Source organism: Pseudochaenichthys georgianus, chromosome 4 (assembly GCF_902827115.2).
Source record: "Pseudochaenichthys georgianus chromosome 4, fPseGeo1.2, whole genome shotgun sequence".
NCBI lineage: Eukaryota > Metazoa > Chordata > Actinopteri > Perciformes > Channichthyidae > Pseudochaenichthys > Pseudochaenichthys georgianus.
Window position 1 is genome coordinate 5,422,230 of NC_047506.1, and position 22,699 is coordinate 5,444,928.

The window sequence follows — 22,699 nt, forward strand, 5'->3', positions numbered from 1 at the left end:
GACAATGTTGGCTTTTCCCATTACAATCGCCCACGTTTGCTCCGCAGTGTCATTGAATGGGAATGGCTGTGTGCGAGCGGCGGAGGAAGGAGGGTACATGAGGCGAGGAGGGGAGCTGGAATTGAGAGGTTTTTCTTAGCATTATCTGTGGCACATAGAGAGAGAGTGTGTGGCTCTCGCTGTGCCACTCAGTCAGGGAGCATTAAGCTTTAAGAGGCAGCGAAGAGACTCAGGTCTTCAGAGGGAACTTGACATTGTTCATAAATCCCTCAGGATCTGAGACAGAGGCAATGACACACACACACACGCGCGCGCACGCACACGCACACATCCACAGGCACAAAGTCTGTCTTTAAATTGCCCCATTAAATACATTTAGCAATACAATTTGGCGGTCATGGGTATTATTTACATATTTTAAATCAATTCAACCATCATCCCAATCATTCAGCTCTTTAAAAGCATCTCCGATGATCAAATATCAAATGATTTAGTAAATCACTTCATCAAATAATCAAATAATCATATTTAAAAAAGATGGTGAATGTCCAAAGAAAAATATGTCTCTATTCATTCTTAATTTAAAATTGTACAATACACTGTACAAACGTAAAACATACACCTTTAATCGCATTATTTGTCTGACTGTAAGAAAATGTGAGATGTTGCCATCCTTCACAACCTTCTTCCAAAGGACTGCCAATAGATGTATTATGGTTCTGGCAAACACAAAGCGTCTGATGTTAACTTGAAAAACTTCTTATATTCTTAATATATATAATATATATATATATTGTTAAAGCAGAATAAATGTAACTTTTAATATTAATATTAGTGCACTTTATAATCTGTTTGTGCATATATACAGTAACATAATACGAAAGTAATATGTGAAATAATATTTTAGCTACTTTTTCCGATACATTGAATTGATTGCTGCTAAGCTGATATTCAGTTGGGTCATTTAAGACAAAAGCATCCTCCATATTAGTTATAGTCCTATCAAAAATCCTCATGATTCGTGAGCGCGCTCAAGCGAACAGAAATGTTAAAAGCTCTTCTAGATTTTCACACAATCAATTGACTCCTTGCTTGTGAAAGTGACTCCTGTACCGTAAGTCATACTATAATCACTATAATCACTTCTTATTCATCGATCCTTTTGCAACGTTGAGCTTCGCTTGAATCCATTGGCTCTCACTAATCGCAACAAACAAGAAATTAAGAATACCATTGACTGATGTTATGTGATAAAATGTCTTATAGGTTTGATAAGTAGCTGTAAATAAATGTTTTCGGTGTCGTGATGAAGTCATGATACTAAAAATGTTATATTTGAACCAGAATGTAACTTTAGAGAGTGTACGGAGTGCATTCAATCTTTTGGAGAAGTTTAAGAAGTTGGGGCATCTGGCCAAAGCCCAGTGTGTTGTTTTCATACTTCAGAACTCTGGCAGTGCTCTCCTCGTGTAACGTCTCATTGATAAGAGCAGCAAACACCTCATTTACAGGAACCTTAGGCTATAAGATCAGGTACTTTAAAATCCATCCAAACACATTCAGACCCTGCCTATGTGCCAGCAAATAAAACACCTTGATATCGGCCCAACTAAAGGATGATTCTGTCTTAATGTCCCATTTCAGGGACCAGGGAGTCCATAGTCTTTATGGCTCCTCAGAATTGCAGGTAGTAATGTCTGACACAGCAGGGCTCCTGCCTTTCAGATGATCAAAAACAAGTTCAGCCTGCAACCAGAGCCACTTACAGCAGACATCAAGAAGCAGCAAGATTGGCAGCTTTTAGGTCTTTGGTCCATTTCATCAGCCATTACTACCAGCAGAGACGTGCTGAGGAGGACGAGTGGGAGGAGGGGAAGGCAGATTAACAGACAGCTGATACAGGTGTATAGGCGGTATCAAACAGCAGCTCTGGCAATACAGCAGCCTCCAAATTTCTTCAGAAAGCGCTGGATCCCCAAAGTATGCCCACTGATTTCACTATGACAGGATTAACTGGGCGCTCCGAATGATTTTCTCAGATTCTGTGACTCAACAATTCAGTGATCCACGTTGTATCGGCTTTAAAGGCCCCTATCCCAAGTTTCAAAAGCTTACCCTTCGGACAAGGGACACTCTTTTTCTCCAATGCGGTTCCGCTTCCCTTTTTTTTTTTTTTGCTGCATTCAGTTGTTCATCAACCCCCGCGTCCTCGCCAGCTCTCCCATCCTCCCTTCTCTGCACATCTGCTACGTTTGAGTTTTCCTTTCTTCCCTCCAGCGCCTTGCTTGGCCCAAGGCCCTTATAGCCAAATTGGTTTACATTGGAGAGATAAATGCTCTGCAAATGCGCTTAAACACGTACAGTAAAAAATGCAGACAGTGCGTGTCAGGATTATCACCCAAGTCAGGGGGAGAAAGGAGAGCGTCTCTGTAGCACAAAGCTGGGGAGCCGGAGTGAAGCCTGCAGATATAGTCCGTCTCATCCACTTCTCAGGAGAAAGAGAGGAGGATTTAGCATTTGCATGCTAGTCTGTAATTCCTGGCATTATATAACTTGTCGCCAACAATCAAACTCCTGTGGTATTGTGAAAGTATTGTTTCGCACGGGTGAGCAAAGTGTGGAGTTACACTCCTGGGGGAAGGGGTTTTGGTGGCAGCATGGAGACAGCTGGTCCAGGATGTAGACCACCCTATAAGCCCACCGAACAACTCTCTCCTGGCTGCAACACAACCTCAGGCCCGACTATACAAGGTGCTCCACAAAATCGTCTACAAATATTCAGTTTACAGCATAAATTACTCACTTTAACATGGCGAGTGATCTGTTGGAAGAGTCTGATCCAAAGTGCAACAGCCAGAGAAAGGAGTATAACAAAAATGCACACGTGTTCTTCTAAGGTCAGGTCTGCTGTCAAATTCATATTTTCATTGGGGCAATATTACATTTGAACCGTTAAAAAAACACTTGTCAAAAAATCAAAATCAATTTCAAGGACCGCCTACTTCCATCTACGTAACATTGCAAAAATCAGGCATATCTTGCCTCAAAACGATGCAGAGAAACTAGTCCATGCATTTGTTACTTCTAGGCTGGATTATTGTAACTCTCTATTATCAGGGAGTACTAAGAAGTCAATCAAGTCGCTTCAGCTGATTCAAAATGCTGCGGCTCGTGTACTAACCAGAGTTAGGAAAAGGGACCACATTACTCCTGTTCTGCTGCCTTACACTGGCTCCCTATAGAACACAGGATAGAATTTAAAATTCTTCTTCTCGCCTACAAAGCCCTTAATGGGCAGGCGCCATCTTACCTTAAAGAACTCATTATACCCTACTGTCCTACTAGGGCATTGCGTTCCAAGAATGCAGGGTTGTTGGTTGTTCCTAGAATCTTTAAAAGTACAATGGGAGCCAGAGCCTTTTCTTATCAAGCTCCACATTTGTGGAATCAGCTTCCAGTTTGTGTTCGGGGCGGCAGACACCCTATCCGTTTTTAAGAGTGCGCTTAAGACCTTCCTTTTTGATAAAGCCGATAGTTAGGGCTGATTAGATTCAGCCCCTAGTTTTGCTGATATAGGCTTAGTTTGTCGGGGGACATCTTACTTCTTCCTTCTCTCTGTCTATACCCGTGTACACTCATGTTCCGATTAACCCAGCTTCCCCAAATGTCTTTCTTTTTGGTGTCTATATACGCTGGGATCCGGAGTCATGGATGATCCTGCGGTCCTATGTCCTGGATCGCGAGCGCTGGATCTTGAGTCGTGGCTGTGGTCCTGGATATAGGTCCTGGATGGATATCCTCGTGGATTCACATTTAAATATTAAGAGTAGCCTACATACAAAATTGAAAATATCAAGAAGATACTGTAGTGATCTCTACAATAAAACAGTTTAGTGCAGGACGTCCAAAAGATATTAACAGGAGGATGTACAAAACAGACCAACTAGCTTTATTTAAACATTAAAGATTACTTTAAGTTAAGGTCTTCTTTTGAATAAGAAAAAAACGTTGGGGTTATCCACAGATAAATATGAAGTCTGACAAAGTACTTAACGTCCAATATATTCCATAGTTTATTTTGGCACTTGACAATCACCTTCCCTGAATTTGAGTCAGGTGTAACTAAAGTCTGATTTAAGGGTTGTTTATATATTTCACATCATTAATCAGAATCTTCAAAGTAACTAAAATACATGTAGTAGAGTAAAAATACCAGGTTAACCTCTGAATTGTAGTGGAGTAGAACAAAGTAGTATGCTGCGGTAACAAAAACATTTCCCAACTTGGGATCAATAAAGTATATCTTATCTTAAGATGATCGATGGCTACTGCCATATTTGCAAAATTTGCCTCTGAACAAGTGCATGTTTCAGGCTTATCAATGAACAACAGGAGGGGTCACAGTCAGACATAAGACCAGCTGTTAACAGAGGTTAAAACCGGCAGGCTTCTGCAGCGAGCCCTGCTGTCCACTTAATCAACCGGTTAGTGGCAGCTGGCTTAATTACCGGCTCTGCTTCCTCGAGGCTCTCGCGGAGCAGACCAGGAGCGGGGGAGCCTCACTCCCCTTTGACTCGCCGCCGGGAGACCCTGTCTCTGGGGTGGCGGGGGAGCGGAGACGTAGGACGGAACCCCTGCAGCCGCCGAAGGGCGAGCCTGATGCCGAGGCGGTTGCTGTGGGCGTTTTGCCGCTTGCGGCCTCCTGTGGCCGGCGTGGACGCCGCGGCTACTGCGGGCGTTGGTGCCGCTGTGGGTGCTCAGCAGGCTGGAGCCAGCTGACATGCTGGCGAATGCCGTCCGCCTGTTCCGCGGCCGTCTTCATGGACTCCACCATGGCATGGAACTGGGGTCCGAACAGCCCGTCCGGGCTGATTGGAGCGTCCAGTAGCACTTTTCTGGCCGTCTTCGTAACAGACGCCTGCTGCAGCCAGAGGTGGCGCTGGATCTGTGTCACCCATGCGGAAATCCTTGCCTGGGAGACAGCGATGGACGCGCACAGAATGAGCGCCGTGCTGGCCGCCTTGCTGATTTCCTCTGCCTCGGTGGTGGACCGCTCTACCAGCGTCACCACCGAGTTGGAGAGCAGCACGATGTTATTCTCCGCCGCCTGAAAGGCACACTGGTGCACCCGGTCGGCCTGGCGGGTGACATACTGGTCTCTGGGGGAGCTCAACGTAGGGCGCCGTCCGGTGATTATGTTGGCTTGTCTTACCCCAAAAAACGCCGTCAGGCCCGGCTCCAGATAAGGTGTGGCTGGGAAACCAGCATCTGTGAACCCCTCCACCGTGGTGAGGGGGAACAAATGTGGCCACCGGAGCCTTCAAGGTCCTCGGGTTTGCCTCCGCCTCCGCCCCCTCCTGGAACCTCCTGGAACCTCCTGATGGCTGGGAAGCGTGGCCAGATCGGGTCACTCCTGACCGACTGCACCCGCGAAAAAACTCCGGTCATGTTGTCCGGAGCACACCTCTCCTCCTGAGCTAGGGGAACGGGGAGATCTCTGCAGGCGGCCCGCCCTGCGTATGATCTCCAGCAGTTCCCCTAGGATGCCACCTATCGCCGGTAGCGCTGTGGTGACGGAGAGGGGGAAAGCATGTTCGGCCGCAAAGCTGGCATCCTGCTCCGACTCTGTCTCCCCCGTCCGGGGGAGAGGAGGGAGGGGAGAACCGAACGGTGAACCGTGGAGGGAGGCGGGGTAGGAGTTGTCGGACTCCTACCCGGCACTCGGCCCCAGGGACACGAGGCCCCCGTCCGCGGGCTCGTAAGCCTGGACGGGCCAATCGTCCTCCTCGGCCGCAGCAGCAAGAGCGTCCGCGCTCCGCTTGCCCGAGGGGAGACGGGCACAGTGTGTGCATGCTACCTGCTGGTTTAGAGTATGCGTGCTCTGACCCCAGGCAGGATTCGCATACTGTGTGCTGGTCATAACTCATTATGAACCCAGAGCCACATGAGGGACAATCTCTCACAATTGTTACTCATGTTTACTCTGCAATTGAAGTGTCTCTTGTGCTTCAGTAACGGTGTGCTGAAGAAAAGAGGGAGCAGATTGTCGGGCGGGTGGGCGTGGACTACAAGTGTTTCAGTAGCCTTAGAGGGCGAAGCCATATACGAAATAGAAGTCAGTGTTACAAGCTGGCTCTGCTTGTAACAAAAAGGACAACAGTTCCACACAGGAGTTTCCCAAAACAATCATTTATGTATCCCAACGCAGTGGTTACAACCAACAATAAAACAGAGGAGCGGTGGCTTGGTGCACCGAGCAGGGCAGCCGAGAGAGAGCGAGAGCCTGTTCTGCAGCCCTCTTAAATAGTGGAACCAGGTGCGACAGGTGGGTCTCATCACTGCTGATTACAAGGAAAATCCAGGTTACAACAGCACCACATGGTGGACAACCACTGGGTTGTCACCCCCCCCCCCCATACAAAAAGGGTCCCCAAGACACTGATACATCAAATTATTAATAGAACTTATAGTTACATAGACTAAATTAAACATAGCTTACCCGGGTGTAAATGTTACCTTATTTTACCACTGCCTAATTTCCATATTCACCAACTTGTTACATTTTCGGAACCTTTGAGATGTCGGATGTCTAAATGGAAAGGCTGTAGAAACAGGGATTCATGTTTAATCTGATTCTGTGCAAAAACTAATAATCCACCAAAAATAAATGCTGTTGCTAATCTTTGACATATCCAAGACTGTGATAAAAAAAGCCGACCCCCCAAAATTTATTATATGGAAAATAACTGCCTTTTTGTGCATGTTTTTCATAGAAAACGCAAATTCATGTTTTCAAACTGGCAGTTAAAGGGTTAAAATCCTGAACCTAATTTAACATTTGGTATTTTTGATCAGGGCTGAAGTTGATTGAAAGATTTAGCCCCAAAAAGTTTTATAAAATATTAATCTGTGGTCATTTTAGAGCAGTTTTTAGAAGTGGACATTTTTGTCCCCAATGACTAATGAGTTTTTTGTTCAATCTGATTTTGTGCAAAAACTAATAATCAACCAAAATCAATGTTGTTGCTAATCTTTGACATATCCAAGACTGTGATCATCATGAAAAACAGCGGTTTCATGTATTCAAAATGGCATTTAAAGGGTTAAAATCCTGAAAATGATTACATTCTTGGTATTTTTGATTATGACGGAAGTTGCTTTAAAGTTGTGAAAAAAAATTCAAAAATAGATCGAGAAAATAGCCTTGTTAGAAAAGATCAGGCCATTTGCACAAACTCAACCAAAGTTATTGCAAAATGAAAAGTGAAAAATTACCCATATGGACAAAAACGTCCACAGTGATACCGGAGGGTTAAAATGATTTTATTTATTTGTTTAACTCTGGAATACCTCTCCCCTAGCTAACTGCCTACCCAATACTAACTATCTTGCCTCACCCTAGTCTTCATGCATGCCACGACAGGTGTTTTAAACACTTACCCAATGACCCGGTAAAGCCCCAGCGAAGCTGTTACTCACCAAGACAGCCACGGACGTGTACCCATGACAAAAATGTTGAATCATGTTTATGCACAAAAATAACAAACCAACAAGCTCCCCTAAAGGAGAAGTTGCTTATGCCTATCAGGAAAGGTAATTCCAAAGCTACTCCTTAATTTCCGACACCAGGAACAAACTGTCTACACAATCAAGGCAAACAAATCAAGTAAACAAATATCACCTGGTTCTTGGATCGGACGAACCCCCATATGCTACAAGCTGGCTCTGCTTGTAACAAAAGGACAACGGTTCCACACCGGAGTTGTCCAAAACAATCATTTATTTATCCCAACGCAGTGGCCTGGTGCACCGAGCAGGGCAGCCGAGAGAGAGAGTTCTGCAGCCCTCTTAAATAGTGGAACCAGGTGCCACAGGTGGGTCTCTCTTACAGCACCACATGGTGGACAACCACAGGGTTGTCACAGTCAGATATACATAACAAATTATTATGGTGTGATTTTTTTCTTTTGAAATATTACATCCATGAAGATCTTTTCCATACTTATAAAAACTTAGATAAAAAGTAAGTATAATTATTGCCTAGTGTCCGAATTCACTTTCCACACATATGTTTCTACTGAATGCCTACTGTGTGTTTGTGTGTGCCCTCTAGCATCCAGAGACCGACTCCGCTCTCATCCTGACGCTGTCTCTCTCCGAGCTGACAAAGAAACTGCAGGAAGGCTCGCTCAACCCTGAGGAGGTGTTTTACTCTTACATGGAAAAGGTGAAAAAACATAACACAAGTCATACCTTTATTTTTTTCAAAATGCCTAGTAGATCTTAGTGTTACTCTTTAAGGTTTTCATCCCAAAACTGATATTTAAAACTTATCAGCAGACTTGTGTCTAATTAAAATAAATGCAATACATATATATGTTCAAGGCTTGTTGCTTAAATCGTCTATATGCACTGTTACAAAGTAAATATTGATGTTCTTGCTTGCACATTTCTATATGACTTTCATGGTCTATAAAACCAAGCTTTTGGAGGAACCGGTCTGTGCTGTGTTTCCTCTTCCCACAGACTCTGGATTTGAATAAAGATCTGAACTGCTGCACTGGGATCCTGTTGGAGAGTTTCGATCAGATGAAAACCCTTGACTCTAACAGGAAAGGTCTCTTGTATGGAGTTCCAGTTAGCATCAAAGAAAACTATGGATACAAGGTATTCTGTCGTTGTGTATTACACTCGTCTTTCAAATGCTTTATTTTCGTAAGCATAATAGCTACAGTTTGGGCGATGAAAAGCTTTCGTCTCAGGCTCTTCCAACAATGCAAAATTGTTTTGGAAACGGTGATCCAGGATTAAATTAAGGTTAGTTGATCAGTGATGAAGTGCAGGTGTGTGCAGGACAGGTCACCCTGCTCTTTGGATTTAGAATGTAATCTTTACTCGCATGTTCTGCAAATGATTATATTATTATTATTATTATTATTATTATTATTATATTATGATTATACCAACAACACCTATAAAGCTCAGTTTGATGAGTTGATGCTCTCTTCTAACCATTCTCTTTTGTCTTTGTTTTACATCACAAGAATTACGACTCTTCTTGTGGTGTTGTCATTAATCTGGACCACCCTGCCAAGAAAGACAGCGTTCTTGTTGAAGTTCTGAAGAAACAAGGGGCTATTCCTTTTGTGAAAACAAACATACCCCAAGCCCTACTAAAGTAAACATGCTTCTTGCCCGTGCTTATGTTCTCGTGTGTGATTTCGTGTGTGATTTCTTCACTTGGAACACACAAAAATTCCATGTGTTGTATGTAATTATTAACAAATATACTAAGTCTGACATCTTCATTGACATTTTACAATCAAAGGGAACATCCCCAATAAATGGGAACATCCTCTAATAAGCTCACTAAACAAATATCAGTTCACAGAATTGTTATTTCATTTGTACAAGTGGCATGTTTGTATTGAACAGGTTATTAAACAGTGGAATAAAACTATTTTAAACTATTGGAAAGCACGGAAATTGTGTGTATTGAGATTAACCATTAGATGACATACACATGAAGTCATGAACACTAACCCAGACATTAGTTGTCTAACTTGAACCTAAAACACTTGTAGCCTGTCTCTGCATTCTCCTTATTCCACAATAAGGGGAATGTCAACACGCCCGCACTTTGCTGTTCCTCAGCGCCACTCCCCCTCCCTCCCGCTGAAATTATAAATGAAAAGCGTAGTAATCATAGATAAAACGGCAGGGTCCGTGACAGTTTGTTTTCATCTGATTTCAAATAAACAAAGTCTTTTTAAGAATATTAAACTTTTTCCGCCAAATTCAGATGATAAATACAACTTTTAAGCTTGTAAAGGCATAATTATAAGAGGCAATTTAACGTCACAGCAGGCATAACAACAGCGGGTGTTTCTTGTGAGGGTTTCCTCGGGAAACAAACACAATACACACAAATGCATCACAGATTATTTTGTGGTATTTGAAATCATCTACGCAGCTCGCGACGTAACTAGGAGTCTAGTGGACGGTATCAGTACTACAAGTAAAACAAATGAAACAAAAATAAAAAAAAATGTAATTAATTTTTTTTTAATTAATTACGTTGTTTATTAATTAATATGAGGGCCGCAAAAAGAGGAGGTGGGGGCCGCATGCGGCCCGCGGGCCGCCATTTGCCCATCCCTGCTCCAGAGGGAACTGATGAATTGTAGCCTTTGCAGACCGTTATGCATAACAACCTACAGTATATAGCACACTACAGGAAAGGGGGAATCCCCCAAAAGCTATATGGCCCCTTTATTCATTAACCTGCCAGGGACTGGCAGAGGAAATGTGCCTCTTTGGCTAAATCTGGCACATTTACAGGATTACAGGAAGTGCTCATGTTTATTAATGTGCATTGTCCTTTCGTGAATAAAAAAATAAAAATACCAATTTCTTAATAAAGGTATAGAGAGTGAACGTGGTACAGGTGTGCTCTCATGTAATTATGTTTTGATGGCTTATGTGTGTTTTTATTTTGACCTAATATCTAGTATTATGAATGCAGTAACCCTATCTTTGGGCAGACCTTGAACCCGCACAACCCCCTGAAGACCAGCGGAGGGTTCCTCCGGCGGGAGGGGGCTCTCATCGGGGGAGGGGGCTCCCTGCTGGGGATGGGCAGTGATATAGGGGGGTAGCATCCGTTTACCCGCCTCCTTCTGTGGGATCTGTGCTTCAAGCCAACTCCAGGTCGACTCAGGTGAGTGTCCTCTGCTTCAGTAGGTTTTGGATAATCATTCATTACATTAATATGTTTTCTTTGTTTTGTGTCTTATTCAGTTCACAGGGTTTGAGCTCCATTTACCGAGGGCAAAAATCAGGTAAGTTGTATCATCATTGGCCTATATACTACATGTGTTGCCTGAAAATCAATTGGTTACTGTTTGCTTGTTTCTCATTACATTAGTGCCGTCTTGTGCTGGACCCATGCGAGGGATGTGGACAGTCTGGCTCTGTGTATGCAGGCGCTGCTGTGTGACCACATGTTCTCTTTGGACCCCACTGTCCCACCCGTTGCCTTTAATGTGCAGGTTTGTCCACCTCAAAATAGGTTTATGTAACAGACTACTTCTTGGCTGGGACCCTTAACCTGGACCAGACATGTTGTTTGCTGCTGCTATGGATTTGCTCATCTTTTCAGTGAGGGGGCACAGTATGCTTTGTGACAGTTACAATGTCAAAATCAATCAGTCAAATACCCAATATCACAAATTACACATTGGGCTAAGGGGGCTTCACAGTGTGTACAATGACACACTATGTCCTTAGACCCTCACTATGAATTGCAATTAATGTGGGGAAAACTTGGGGAGAGCAATAGAGGAGGATCACTCTCCCAGGACAATAGATAGTGGGTGTTTCTCAATGCGAGTAAAGCTGCTCCAGAGCCACTATTTCAAGCATACTACGTCATCGAGTGCCGCCGAAGTACTGTTCCAATCTCCAGCATACTTGGAATTCTACCGAGGCCCGGCGTGCTTCCATTTGGAGAAATTTCGAGGCTGCACATGTGTAGACTCCACGGTCTTAAAATCCCCACAATGCTTTGCCGCACGGACCAGGCGGGGCCTCTCATACGGACTACACCCTGCACACCTGTTCCATTCCTTGTTTTCCGAGGCTAGGAAGTATTCTTGCCTCGCTTCTGAAGCAAGACGCCCGGAGACATGTGCTAACCAAGCAAGCGTACTCGAGATTGAGAAACACCCAGTGTGTGTCCTAGATAAAACAAGTATAATACATTTACAAGATAGACAGTCAAAAATGATTTTGTGAATGTATATTTAAAACAAATGGAGCCAGTTGGATGTCATCAATCTTTCCAGATGCTGCCAACAATAATAAGAAGTGGGTGTGAGGCAGAGCGATGGCCACAATAAGGTAGTTAATGTTCAAAACCCGGCCTATATAAGCACACCTTTGAACATCATATTGTAATTATGCCACAGATAAGGCTTGCAAAAGAATTACAAGCAGCAAACCGTTTTTGCACAATGTTGGCCTCAGGGTAGGGTCGTGCTGCCAGTTACTAACGGCTCGATAAGTGAATGAAGAGTGTCCTTATTCCCATCCACATTACAACCTTGATATGTTGGTTTCCTTTCAAGTTTAAGAGGTTGGAAAACTCCCCGGACCAGTTTCTTTCAGGAACAATAAGGATTGGATCAGATTTCCTTTCTAGCTACTAGAGACGTTTGTGTAATTGTGGTTAAGAAATAATTGTTGGCAAAGAGTGAGGAGAGGAGCATGCTGAAAACTCCCTTGAGGTTTGCTGGTTGTTGTTGTTTGCAAAATGTTATCACTCAGGGGGGAAAGTGCTCGCTATATTTAATAATAATGAGTTCACCTATAATGTGCAGGGGGAAACATAAAGACACAATAACATCCATGGTTGTGTTCATCTTGATTCTAAAAAATCCTGGATCTGGCCCTCTGACTGCGAGCAAACGACTCTTGTGGACACATTGACACTAACAAGAGGCCTTATTCTGCTTTTTGGGGTTTCCCTATCCTGTAGGGTGTTATATAGGTTTCTGTGCATGTAAAAGGTCTGCTAGGCTACAATCCCATAGTTCCCTTTAGATGGAGTTTCTCTCCCACACACTCCCCCCCCCCCCCCCCCCCCCCTGTCTTTGTTTACTACCATACCTTAAAGAGCCTGTGACACCATCCCAACAACTGTTGTGCAATGAAATATTGGGCTACTAGTAATCTCGAACCGTCAGTTTAAAAAAGAAAAAAGCGATACCGTTTCGTTAAATATCAATAATTTCGAACATCGCGGGAAATTCCTTCACTTCATTTTGAAGTTTTGGGGGAAGCCGGAAGTGACGTCAATGCGGGAACGCTTCGAGAGCCAAACACGGACAAAGTGTGTTGTGTCATGCGTAGAAATGGTGAATTACTGAGTTTAGGCACGTTAATAACGTTTTAATGAAGTTGACTACAGTATATTCCATATTTGTCAGTGCTTTCATGTCAATTCGGCGACATAAACATAAATGATCGTGGTGAAGATGATGATTACATTAGGATTAAAAATCGGGAGTGAGAGCTGCTGAATTTCCTCCCGCGGAATATGTGATATAAAAACAATCGATTATTTTTGTGGTTATAAACTCAAGTGGATGAAACTACATTAGTTAGTGCTTTCATGTCAATTCGGCGAACATATGATACATTAAATGATGAGTGAGGATGATGATTAAAATCGTTTGTTTGAGCCGGTCTGCATTTCCTGATGAGAAAACAAACCGATGCTTTTTGTAGTTGTAGTACACCAACATGGATTAAACGTGTGTTTTTTTTACCACAATGTTGGGGAATTAATGGATAAATGCACAGATTATTTATTATTATTATTCCCACTCCGATCGGGACACTAGGTCCACCGTTTCCCCGCAGCGAGGCTCCCCCCGTTGACAGTTTAACGTGGGCTGGTGCAGTGGCGGACTGGCCATCGGGACGAATCCCGATGGGCCGGTACCGAAGTGGGGCCGGTCGGATAAGTAACTAGCACATCCCCCATAGGCGGCGCGTGAGGCTCAGGTTTGAGAAGGCTAAATAACTTCTTTTACCTGACGCTGCCCGCCTCCGGCGTCTATAGAAAAGAGATCCACTCAGTGTGCGGAGTTTAAATCTCTCAAGTCATATTACAGGATAAAGAAAATACAGTTTAAAACTGCCGTAGGCCTATGCAGAGAAGACGCCGACGTGTCGCACTTATCATTCATATTACATCATCAATCAGATCATCGATCATATAATATCATAATATATCATATATTTCCTTATCTGAGTCAGCTTCTCCAGCCTCATCTGGCCGTGCAACACTCATAGTGTCACAGACTGGATGCAGAAGTATTATTTAACACATTATGTTGACGAAACACTCGAGACAAATGTAATTAAAGTCAGATCCACTCGTGTCTTAGACGTGAACGCGCTCTCAGCTGGAGAGAGAAACCCTGGCTTGATTTACCGAGTTGATAACCAGCGTCGTAGGACCGCTTAGCGAGATCTCGTTTGTTAGTTTGTTTGTTACTCAAACATATCCAGGGTCTGTTGAACTGGCTTCGTAGTACAGGGCACAGGTGGCTAGCAGCGCTAATGTCAAAGACACAGACATTATACATTATATTTGTATTTTACATCCCCCGCTCCCCCCGTTGACAATTTACTAGCGGTACGGAAGTGGGCCGGTCGAGAGTCCCGGGATGATTTTTAGTCCCATTCCACCACTGGCTACATGACCATATGATCGCCCATATTGACGCACCTCATTCCTAAACTTAGAAGATACAACATAAACCGATCCTTCAGCCTCATATGAGCTCTCAGACACGTTCAACATTAACCTGTCCTCGCTGTCTGAGCTTGCTGCTGTGTGCGCCGTCGTGCGTTTACATCTGACTGTATATATATATATATATATATAAAGGTTTACATGCAGATGCTGGGATCCTGGACGGTGCAGCTGGAGCGCTGTGCCCGCAATGACGTCACCCATCATTTGGCGGGACTTGAAGAATCCGCGAGAAGATCCAGAAAATTGTCAACATTGAAGGCAGATTAATGGTTATCAAAGTACAAATATCCAAAATCAGTTCAGTAACGGTTTTCAAGGGGACAGTATGTACTCAAATTGATGGGTTTGGATGATGGGGGAAAACCGTGTCACAGGCTCTTTAATGACATCACTATGTAACACTCATGCTTCTATTGGCCATTGCTCCAACACATTTCACATAATAGGCTAAGGGGCGGGACATCTCTAAGCGGTTGACCAATCACAACAGAGCCGGCCAGCTAACCAATCAGAGCAGACTGGGCTGCAGCACAGGCAGTATGAAAAAATAAAGAGCTTTGTGAGCATTAAAGCATGGAAATAAGTCACAGTAGAGGCACAACATACAGATATGAATCTGAAAATAAGCACTCTACACTGTAGCTGTATAAATTACATTAAAATCTTTAAACCTTTCAACCTTTTTGAATCAAACTGTTCACCTTTTCCTTTACCTAGAAACTGCTTTAGGCTACTTAAGTAAAGCTTTTAAATAAAGGAAAAACTTACTTGAAGAAAATGCTTCCTACAAATATATATTAGTTACATTTCATTTTTTTAAATATACATTTATTCGAATTTTTAAAACAGTGGATACCAAAAGTATTTACAACAAACAAAAGTAATACCTACACATAATGAAAGAGAAGAAGAGGAGAGTGTTTGTGTTTGTATTGTATTTGTATTGTTTCCACTCGGATGTCCCGCTATCGATTTGACAGAAAGAAAACCTTTTGTCCTCAGATTTACCAGAGCTCCAAACGTCTCCGGATCGGTTACCTAGAAAGCGACGGCTACACACAACCGTCTCCAAGCATGGCCCGCAGCGTCAGAGAGGTCAAAGCTCTGTTAGAGGCAGCAGGGCACACGGTAAGACTTCTCCACTCAGACACACGGACACTGTATGATCTACTGCCACATAACATATGTGATGTGAGCCCTATGTTGTTAATGCTGTTACCTTTTCCCCTGTCTGTCATTCGTGCCTGTAGTTGGTGCCCTACCGTCATCTGAATCTGGAATACGCTTTAGTTGAACTGGTTATAAGAGGTATTCTGGCAGACGGAGCCACCACTCTGCTCCAAAAACTGTGAGTTAGAATTACCTTGCAGATGGAAATTAGCTATAAAATATAATCTGGCATAATTCATATATTTTCTTTTCTGAGATTAATTTGTATGCATGGTCCTTGTTGAAATAACTTAAACCTGTCTAACTATACCAATGAGCCAAGTTTACAATCCCTATGAAACAGATCATGTTGTGTGCTAATGAACCCTTATATTTTCTGTTTCAGAGAGGGCAGCCCTGTGGACCCTTGTCTCAAAGCACAGATTGTACTGTACGCTCTTCCTATATGGTTGAAGAAAACCCTCTCATTTCTGCTCAAGCCCTTTGTGAGTTCTCACCCTCTGACAAACATGCATACAGGCTAACATTATATCCTCAAGGTTGTTGAGTATAAAATTGGTTTAAATATTTATTTGGTAGATATTTCCTTAAACAGTTATTTTTTTATTTGCACGGTTTTTATGTCTTGCTTTTGTTTTTCAGTTTACTCGGGCTTCCGTTGTTCTACGAGGTCTCTGTGGAGTTGGGTGAGAAAGTAACTTAGTTCGTCATCGGTTTGCACTTATGGTTTCGTTACATTGCATGTGACTGGCAAAAAACAAACACATTTTTTTGTCTGCCTTGTTTTTAGATCCATTCCAGATCTGTGGAAGCAGCATGCTGCAGTTGAGGTACTGTTAGTTGTCGGCTAATAACGCTTTTGCATCTAGGAATGCAGAACATTAAGTTCTCATTGTTTTGCTCAATTGTGTTCTCATTAGGACTACATTCAGGAAACGATAGCAGAGTGGAGGAAATGCAACATAGACGCTCTGCTGTGCCCTGTGACCGGACCGGCCTACAACCACCTCTACTGCGGCAAGCTCACCAGTACGGCACTCAAACTACTTCTATACTTAAAGGGGACCTGTCATGCAAAATGCACTTTGTGATGTCTTTTATACATAAATATGTGTCCCCGGTGCGTCAGGGAACTCACGCAGCGTCAGTACCCAAATCTCTAAAAACGGGGCTACAACGGATCTGATCCAGATTTCCATCCGCTGTGACGTCATGGACCCACAGAAAGTTGCTATCAGAAACAATGCCTGACGTGTTTTGGATGTAATCTCGTCTTTGTTTACATTAGCAAGCCTCGCTAACACTCAGAGCTAACCTGTACTGTTATGTAGAGAGCATGTGTTTAAAAAGCAGGACATCAAAAAAGGAACTCACCTTGTGATAAACCCACAAGAGAAAAAGCATTTGAGCTCCATACTGTTTCAGAAATAATCCTTGACGTGGTTTAAACAGGATGGCATTTTATCACAACCGAATTTAACTTTAACTCCAGTAGAATTCTGATCAGGCATTAGCTCTGCCTCCTCTTCTTTCTTTTTTTTCAAGCTAAGGACCCAAAATCTGCGTTTCTCTAACAGGGCTGCAAAAGAGGGGTTTGAGCAGTATGAGGCATGGCTACAATGGGTGATCTGTTTGGTATTTTGAAAAAAAAAAAAACGTCACAGACATGTTTTATATAGGTATGGCCCTACAATATATTTTTCAAATATAGCATGATAGGTCCACTTTAAGTTCAATAAAACTTAACTTAATAAAACACTTAAAAAAATCAAAGGAGTAACTCCTCGGGAGGGAACTTTGAAAAACCAATATTACACAGTACAGGAAAGGGATAATCCTGTAAAGCATAATAGGGCCTCTTTAAATCTTGTTACCTTGCTAGGATAATTGATTTGTGGCATAATGATTGCCAAATCTCTACCGGTGGACATATTTGAACCCAGTAAATATATGTAAATATACATATACAGGATGATTTAATGTCCGAGACAAAAAGGAGAAATATTATCTGTGTTAATTATTGAACTTTAAAACACTTCAGAGGAAGGCTATATAAATAAAGGCTTATATGGTGTAATAGTATCCGTCCATTCATTCAAAGGTTTTTCCTCATATTTGTATCAATGATATTCAGTTTTGGCTGATACTTGATAGTAGAGAGGGCAATGCTGTTGTATTAGCAAAAGAGCTATCTCTCTGCAACAACAACAACAATAATATTACTTCCTCCTCTTCTTCTGTAACCTGGTGAATAACCTATTATCTGTCCTTCCAGGCGCTGCGTCTTACACGCTGCTTTTCAATCTCCTACAATTTCCTGCCGGAGTTGTTCCTGTTTCCACTGTGAATGCAGAGGATGAGGAGGAACTGAAGCACTATAAAGGCGTTTATCAGGATCAGTGGGACAAGCTCTTCAAACAGGTAAGACACTCTGATGTGACTTACACAACAGTTGTTCCATACAGCACTTGTAAAAACCTTCAGTGTGAAGCCGTAGTTCTGCAGTTGGTCAGTAGATGGAGGCAGGAGACTTTAGTGGTTCTCTGACTGGATGTTGTGTTTGTGTTCAGGCAGTGTGTGGAGGCGAGGGTCTGCCCGTGGGGGTGCAGTGCGTCACTCTGCCGTGGCAGGACGAGCTGTGCCTGCGCCTCATGAAGGAGGTGGAGCAGCTGGTCAAACAGAGCAAAGCGTAAAGGAGGACACAGAAGAAGTATGAGGAAAAACACAATCAATGTTTGGGAGAAGGAAGTTGAGTATAAGAAGTGCTTTAATATTAGGAGTTTCACTGTTCTGCTATATAAGGATTAACTCAGGCATTTTCTGCTCATTGGCTTTTTTAGATCCATAATTAAGATTTGATAAATGTTAAAGGGAATATTCATGTTTACTGATTTGAAAACGGTACACCTTCTTTGTTTATCTGTTCGTTAACATTGTTTTTAATTTGTCTTGTTCCTAAAACAGGAACTTAGCTTTCACTGCTTTTAAATGTGGGTTTTCTCCGGGAGTGTTTCCTTGTACGATGTGAGGGTCTAAGGACAGAGGGTGTCGTATTGTCATACTGATATTCTGTACAAACTATGAAGACCACTGAGACAAATGTAACATTTGTGATATTGGGCTATATAAATAAACATTGATTGATTGAAATGAACAGTGTTACTGACATCGACAGGCTTGATTATAGGGTGTTTCGGCAACATTCAGCATCCTGAACATTGAACATGAAACAGTGTTTTTTCAGTTGGCATAATGTTTAACATAATATCGCATTAGAATGAAATACATGCTGGAAAATAAATTGACCTCACAACAGCGTTATGCAAACAGTGCATAGCAACCACACACACAATGTTTTGTGAGTTAGGGTTTATAATGAATAATGTTGGCACCTAATTCATACAGTATGTGTCTTTTTTACAAGAACTGACAGATTTCTGTGATGTGATGACAAAAAATACAATAAAATGACTGATTTCTCACAAGTAAACCATTGCTATTATTGGTTTCCAAAAATAGAAATGTTGAAATGTGGTTTAGGCGGTGGTGGCGAAGTCGATAGGGAGTTGGCTTGGCAACTGGGAGTTCAAATCACCAGTTCAAGTCCCGGCAAGACCAAGTGCTACCGAGGTGTCCCTGAGCAAGGCACCGTTCCCGACAATGCTCCCCGGGCAGATGGGGCTCATAGGCATAAAGCCCATCTAGGAGAAGGACACTCTGAACTAAAAACCAGGACTGAGAGGAGTCAGTCCCCCCAGTCCTTAATCAGCATAGTAAAGCCAACCATGAAGAACAAAGTCATCCCAAAAATCCTATACGGAGAACCGGGATGACTGGTCGCGACGATGGAGGGCTCGTCTGAGGACGACCTAGAGAGAGAGGTTGGTACCAGACATCGATAATGCACTCTGTACAGGTAAGAAATAATCCTGCGTTCCTTCCTCTGCTCACCTGTCACATCACTTGTAATGGTTTCTTTTGGTGTACCAGTTATAAGTTGATATTTATAGTATTTAAATCCTGCACAGTTAACATGTGTTGATAAGGAGTGTTTAACAAAAGGAGCTTATAGAGTGCACCTTCATGGCATCTGTGGGGTTCACAAAACCTCTGTCCTTCTTCTTCCTCTCTTCCTCTCCATCACTGTGCCAGAGAGTGTGAGTGATTGTTGTCCCGATGCTTTTACAGGAAACAGAAAAGAGATAAAGGAGACTAATGACACATGGCGCCTCCATCTACAAGGCCGGCGCACCGTGTCGTCATATTGTGATTACCCCGTGCTATTGTAAATATGTGTTTCTGTTGGGTTTACATACATTTACATATGTTTTAAAACTCTCCTGGGATGGGAAACCATTAGGGACAATGTTGGCTTTTCCCATTACAATCGCCCACGTTTGCTCCGCAGTGTCATTGAATGGGAATGGCTGTGTGCGAGCGGCGGAGGAAGGAGGGTACATGAGGCGAGGAGGGGAGCTGGAATTGAGAGGTTGTTCTTAGCATTATCTGTGGCACATAGAGAGAGAGTGTGTGGCTCTCGCTGTGCCACTCAGTCAGGGAGCATTAAGCTTTAAGAGGCAGCGAAGAGACTCAGGTCTTCAGAGGGAACTTGACATTGTTCATAAATCCCTCAGGATCTGAGACAGAGGCAATGACACACACACACACGCGCGCGCACGCACACGCACACATCCACAGGCACAAAGTCTGTCTTTAAATTGCCCCATTAAATACATTTAGCAATACAATTTGGCGGTCATGGGTATTATATTACATATTTAAATCAATTCAACCATCATCCCAATCATTCAGCTCTTTAAAAGCATCTCCGATGATCAAATATCAAATGATTTAGTAAATCACTTCATCAAATAATCAAATAATCATATTTAAAAAGAAGATGGTGAATGTCCAAAGAAAAATATGTCTCTATTCATTCTTAATTTAAAATTGTACAATACACTGTACAAACGTAAAACATACACCTTTAATCGCATTATTTGTCTGACTGTAAGAAAATGTGAGATGTTGCCATCCTTCACAACCTTCTTCCAAAGGACTGCCAATAGATGTATTATGGTTCTGGCAAACACAAAGCGTCTGATGTTAACTTGAAAAACTTCTTATATTCTTAATATATATAATATATATATATATTGTTAAAGCAGAATAAATGTAACTTTTAATATTAATATTAGTGCACTTTATAATCTGTTGTGTGCATATATACAGTAACATAATACGAAAGTAATATGTGAAATAATATTTTAGCTACTTTTTCCGATACATTGAATTGATTGCTGCTAAGCTGATATTCAGTTGGGTCATTTAAGACAAAAGCATCCTCCATATTAGTTATAGTCCTATCAAAAATCCTCATGATTCGTGAGCGCGCTCAAGCGAACAGAAATGTTAAAAGCTCTTCTAGATTTTCACACAATCAATTGACTCCTTGCTTGTGAAAGTGACTCCTGTACCGTAAGTCATACTATAATCACTATAATCACTTCTTATTCATCGATCCTTTTGCAACGTTGAGCTTCGCTTGAATCCATTGGCTCTCACTAATCGCAACAAACAAGAAATTAAGAATACCATTGACTGATGTTATGTGATAAAATGTCTTATAGGTTTGATAAGTAGCTGTAAATAAATGTTTTCGGTGTCGTGATGAAGTCATGATACTAAAAATGTTATATTTGAACCAGAATGTAACTTTAGAGAGTGTACGGAGTGCATTCAATCTTTTGGAGAAGTTTAAGAAGTTGGGGCATCTGGCCAAAGCCCAGTGTGTTGTTTTCATACTTCAGAACTCTGGCAGTGCTCTCCTCGTGTAACGTCTCATTGATAAGAGCAGCAAACACCTCATTTACAGGAACCTTAGGCTATAAGATCAGGTACTTTAAAATCCATCCAAACACATTCAGACCCTGCCTATGTGCCAGCAAATAAAACACCTTGATATCGGCCCAACTAAAGGATGATTCTGTCTTAATGTCCCATTTCAGGGACCAGGGAGTCCATAGTCTTTATGGCTCCTCAGAATTGCAGGTAGTAATGTCTGACACAGCAGGGCTCCTGCCTTTCAGATGATCAAAAGAACAAGTTCAGCCTGCAACCAGAGCCACTTACAGCAGACATCAAGAAGCAGCAAGATTGGCAGCTTTTAGGTCTTTGGTCCATTTCATCAGCCATTACTACCAGCAGAGACGTGCTGAGGAGGACGAGTGGGAGGAGGGGAAGGCAGATTAACAGACAGCTGATACAGGTGTATAGGCGGTATCAAACAGCAGCTCTGGCAATACAGCAGCCTCCAAATTTCTTCAGAAAGCGCTGGGATCCCCAAAGTATGCCCACTGATTTCACTATGACAGGATTAACTGGGCGCTCCGAATGATTTTCTCAGATTCTGTGACTCAACAATTCAGTGATCCACGTTGTATCGGCTTTAAAGGCCCCTATCCCAAGTTTCAAAAGCTTACCCTTCGGACAAGGGACACTCTTTTTCTCCAATGCGGTTCCGCTTCCCTTTTTTTTTTTTTTGCTGCATTCAGTTGTTCATCAACCCCCGCGTCCTCGCCAGCTCTCCCATCCTCCCTTCTCTGCACATCTGCTACGTTTGAGTTTTCCTTTCTTCCCTCCAGCGCCTTGCTTGGCCCAAGGCCCTTATAGCCAAATTGGTTTACATTGGAGAGATAAATGCTCTGCAAATGCGCTTAAACACGTACAGTAAAAAATGCAGACAGTGCGTGTCAGGATTATCACCCAAGTCAGGGGGAGAAAGGAGAGCGTCTCTGTAGCACAAAGCTGGGGAGCCGGAGTGAAGCCTGCAGATATAGTCCGTCTCATCCACTTCTCAGGAGAAAGAGAGGAGGATTTAGCATTTGCATGCTAGTCTGTAATTCCTGGCATTATATAACTTGTCGCCAACAATCAAACTCCTGTGGTATTGTGAAAGTATTGTTTCGCACGGGTGAGCAAAGTGTGGAGTTACACTCCTGGGGGAAGGGGTTTTGGTGGCAGCATGGAGACAGCTGGTCCAGGATGTAGACCACCCTATAAGCCCACCGAACAACTCTCTCCTGGCTGCAACACAACCTCAGGCCCGACTATACAAGGTGCTCCACAAAATCGTCTACAGATATTCAGTTTACAGCATAAATTACTCACTTTAACATGGCGAGTGATCTGTTGGAAGAG

The 22,699-nt window shown here is 42.7% G+C and overlaps 1 protein-coding gene across 1 annotated transcript; it reads left to right on the plus strand.

Annotated features, from left to right (window-relative positions):
* Positions 1-7,897: 7,897 nt before the first annotated feature.
* On the plus strand, positions 7,898-18,947 carry LOC117445512 (fatty-acid amide hydrolase 1-like). Its single transcript, XM_034081242.2, is given in 18 exon segments — positions 7,898-7,924; positions 8,114-8,227; positions 8,527-8,667; positions 9,045-9,177; positions 10,513-10,649; positions 10,651-10,690; positions 10,693-10,720; positions 10,801-10,841; positions 10,928-10,948; positions 10,951-11,051; positions 15,332-15,457; positions 15,580-15,677; positions 15,885-15,984; positions 16,142-16,185; positions 16,290-16,329; positions 16,420-16,528; positions 17,775-17,920; positions 18,070-18,947. Coding segments are annotated over 18 exon segments (1,569 nt in total). The 3' UTR covers positions 18,193-18,947.
* The last annotated feature ends 3,752 nt before the right edge of the window (positions 18,948-22,699 follow it).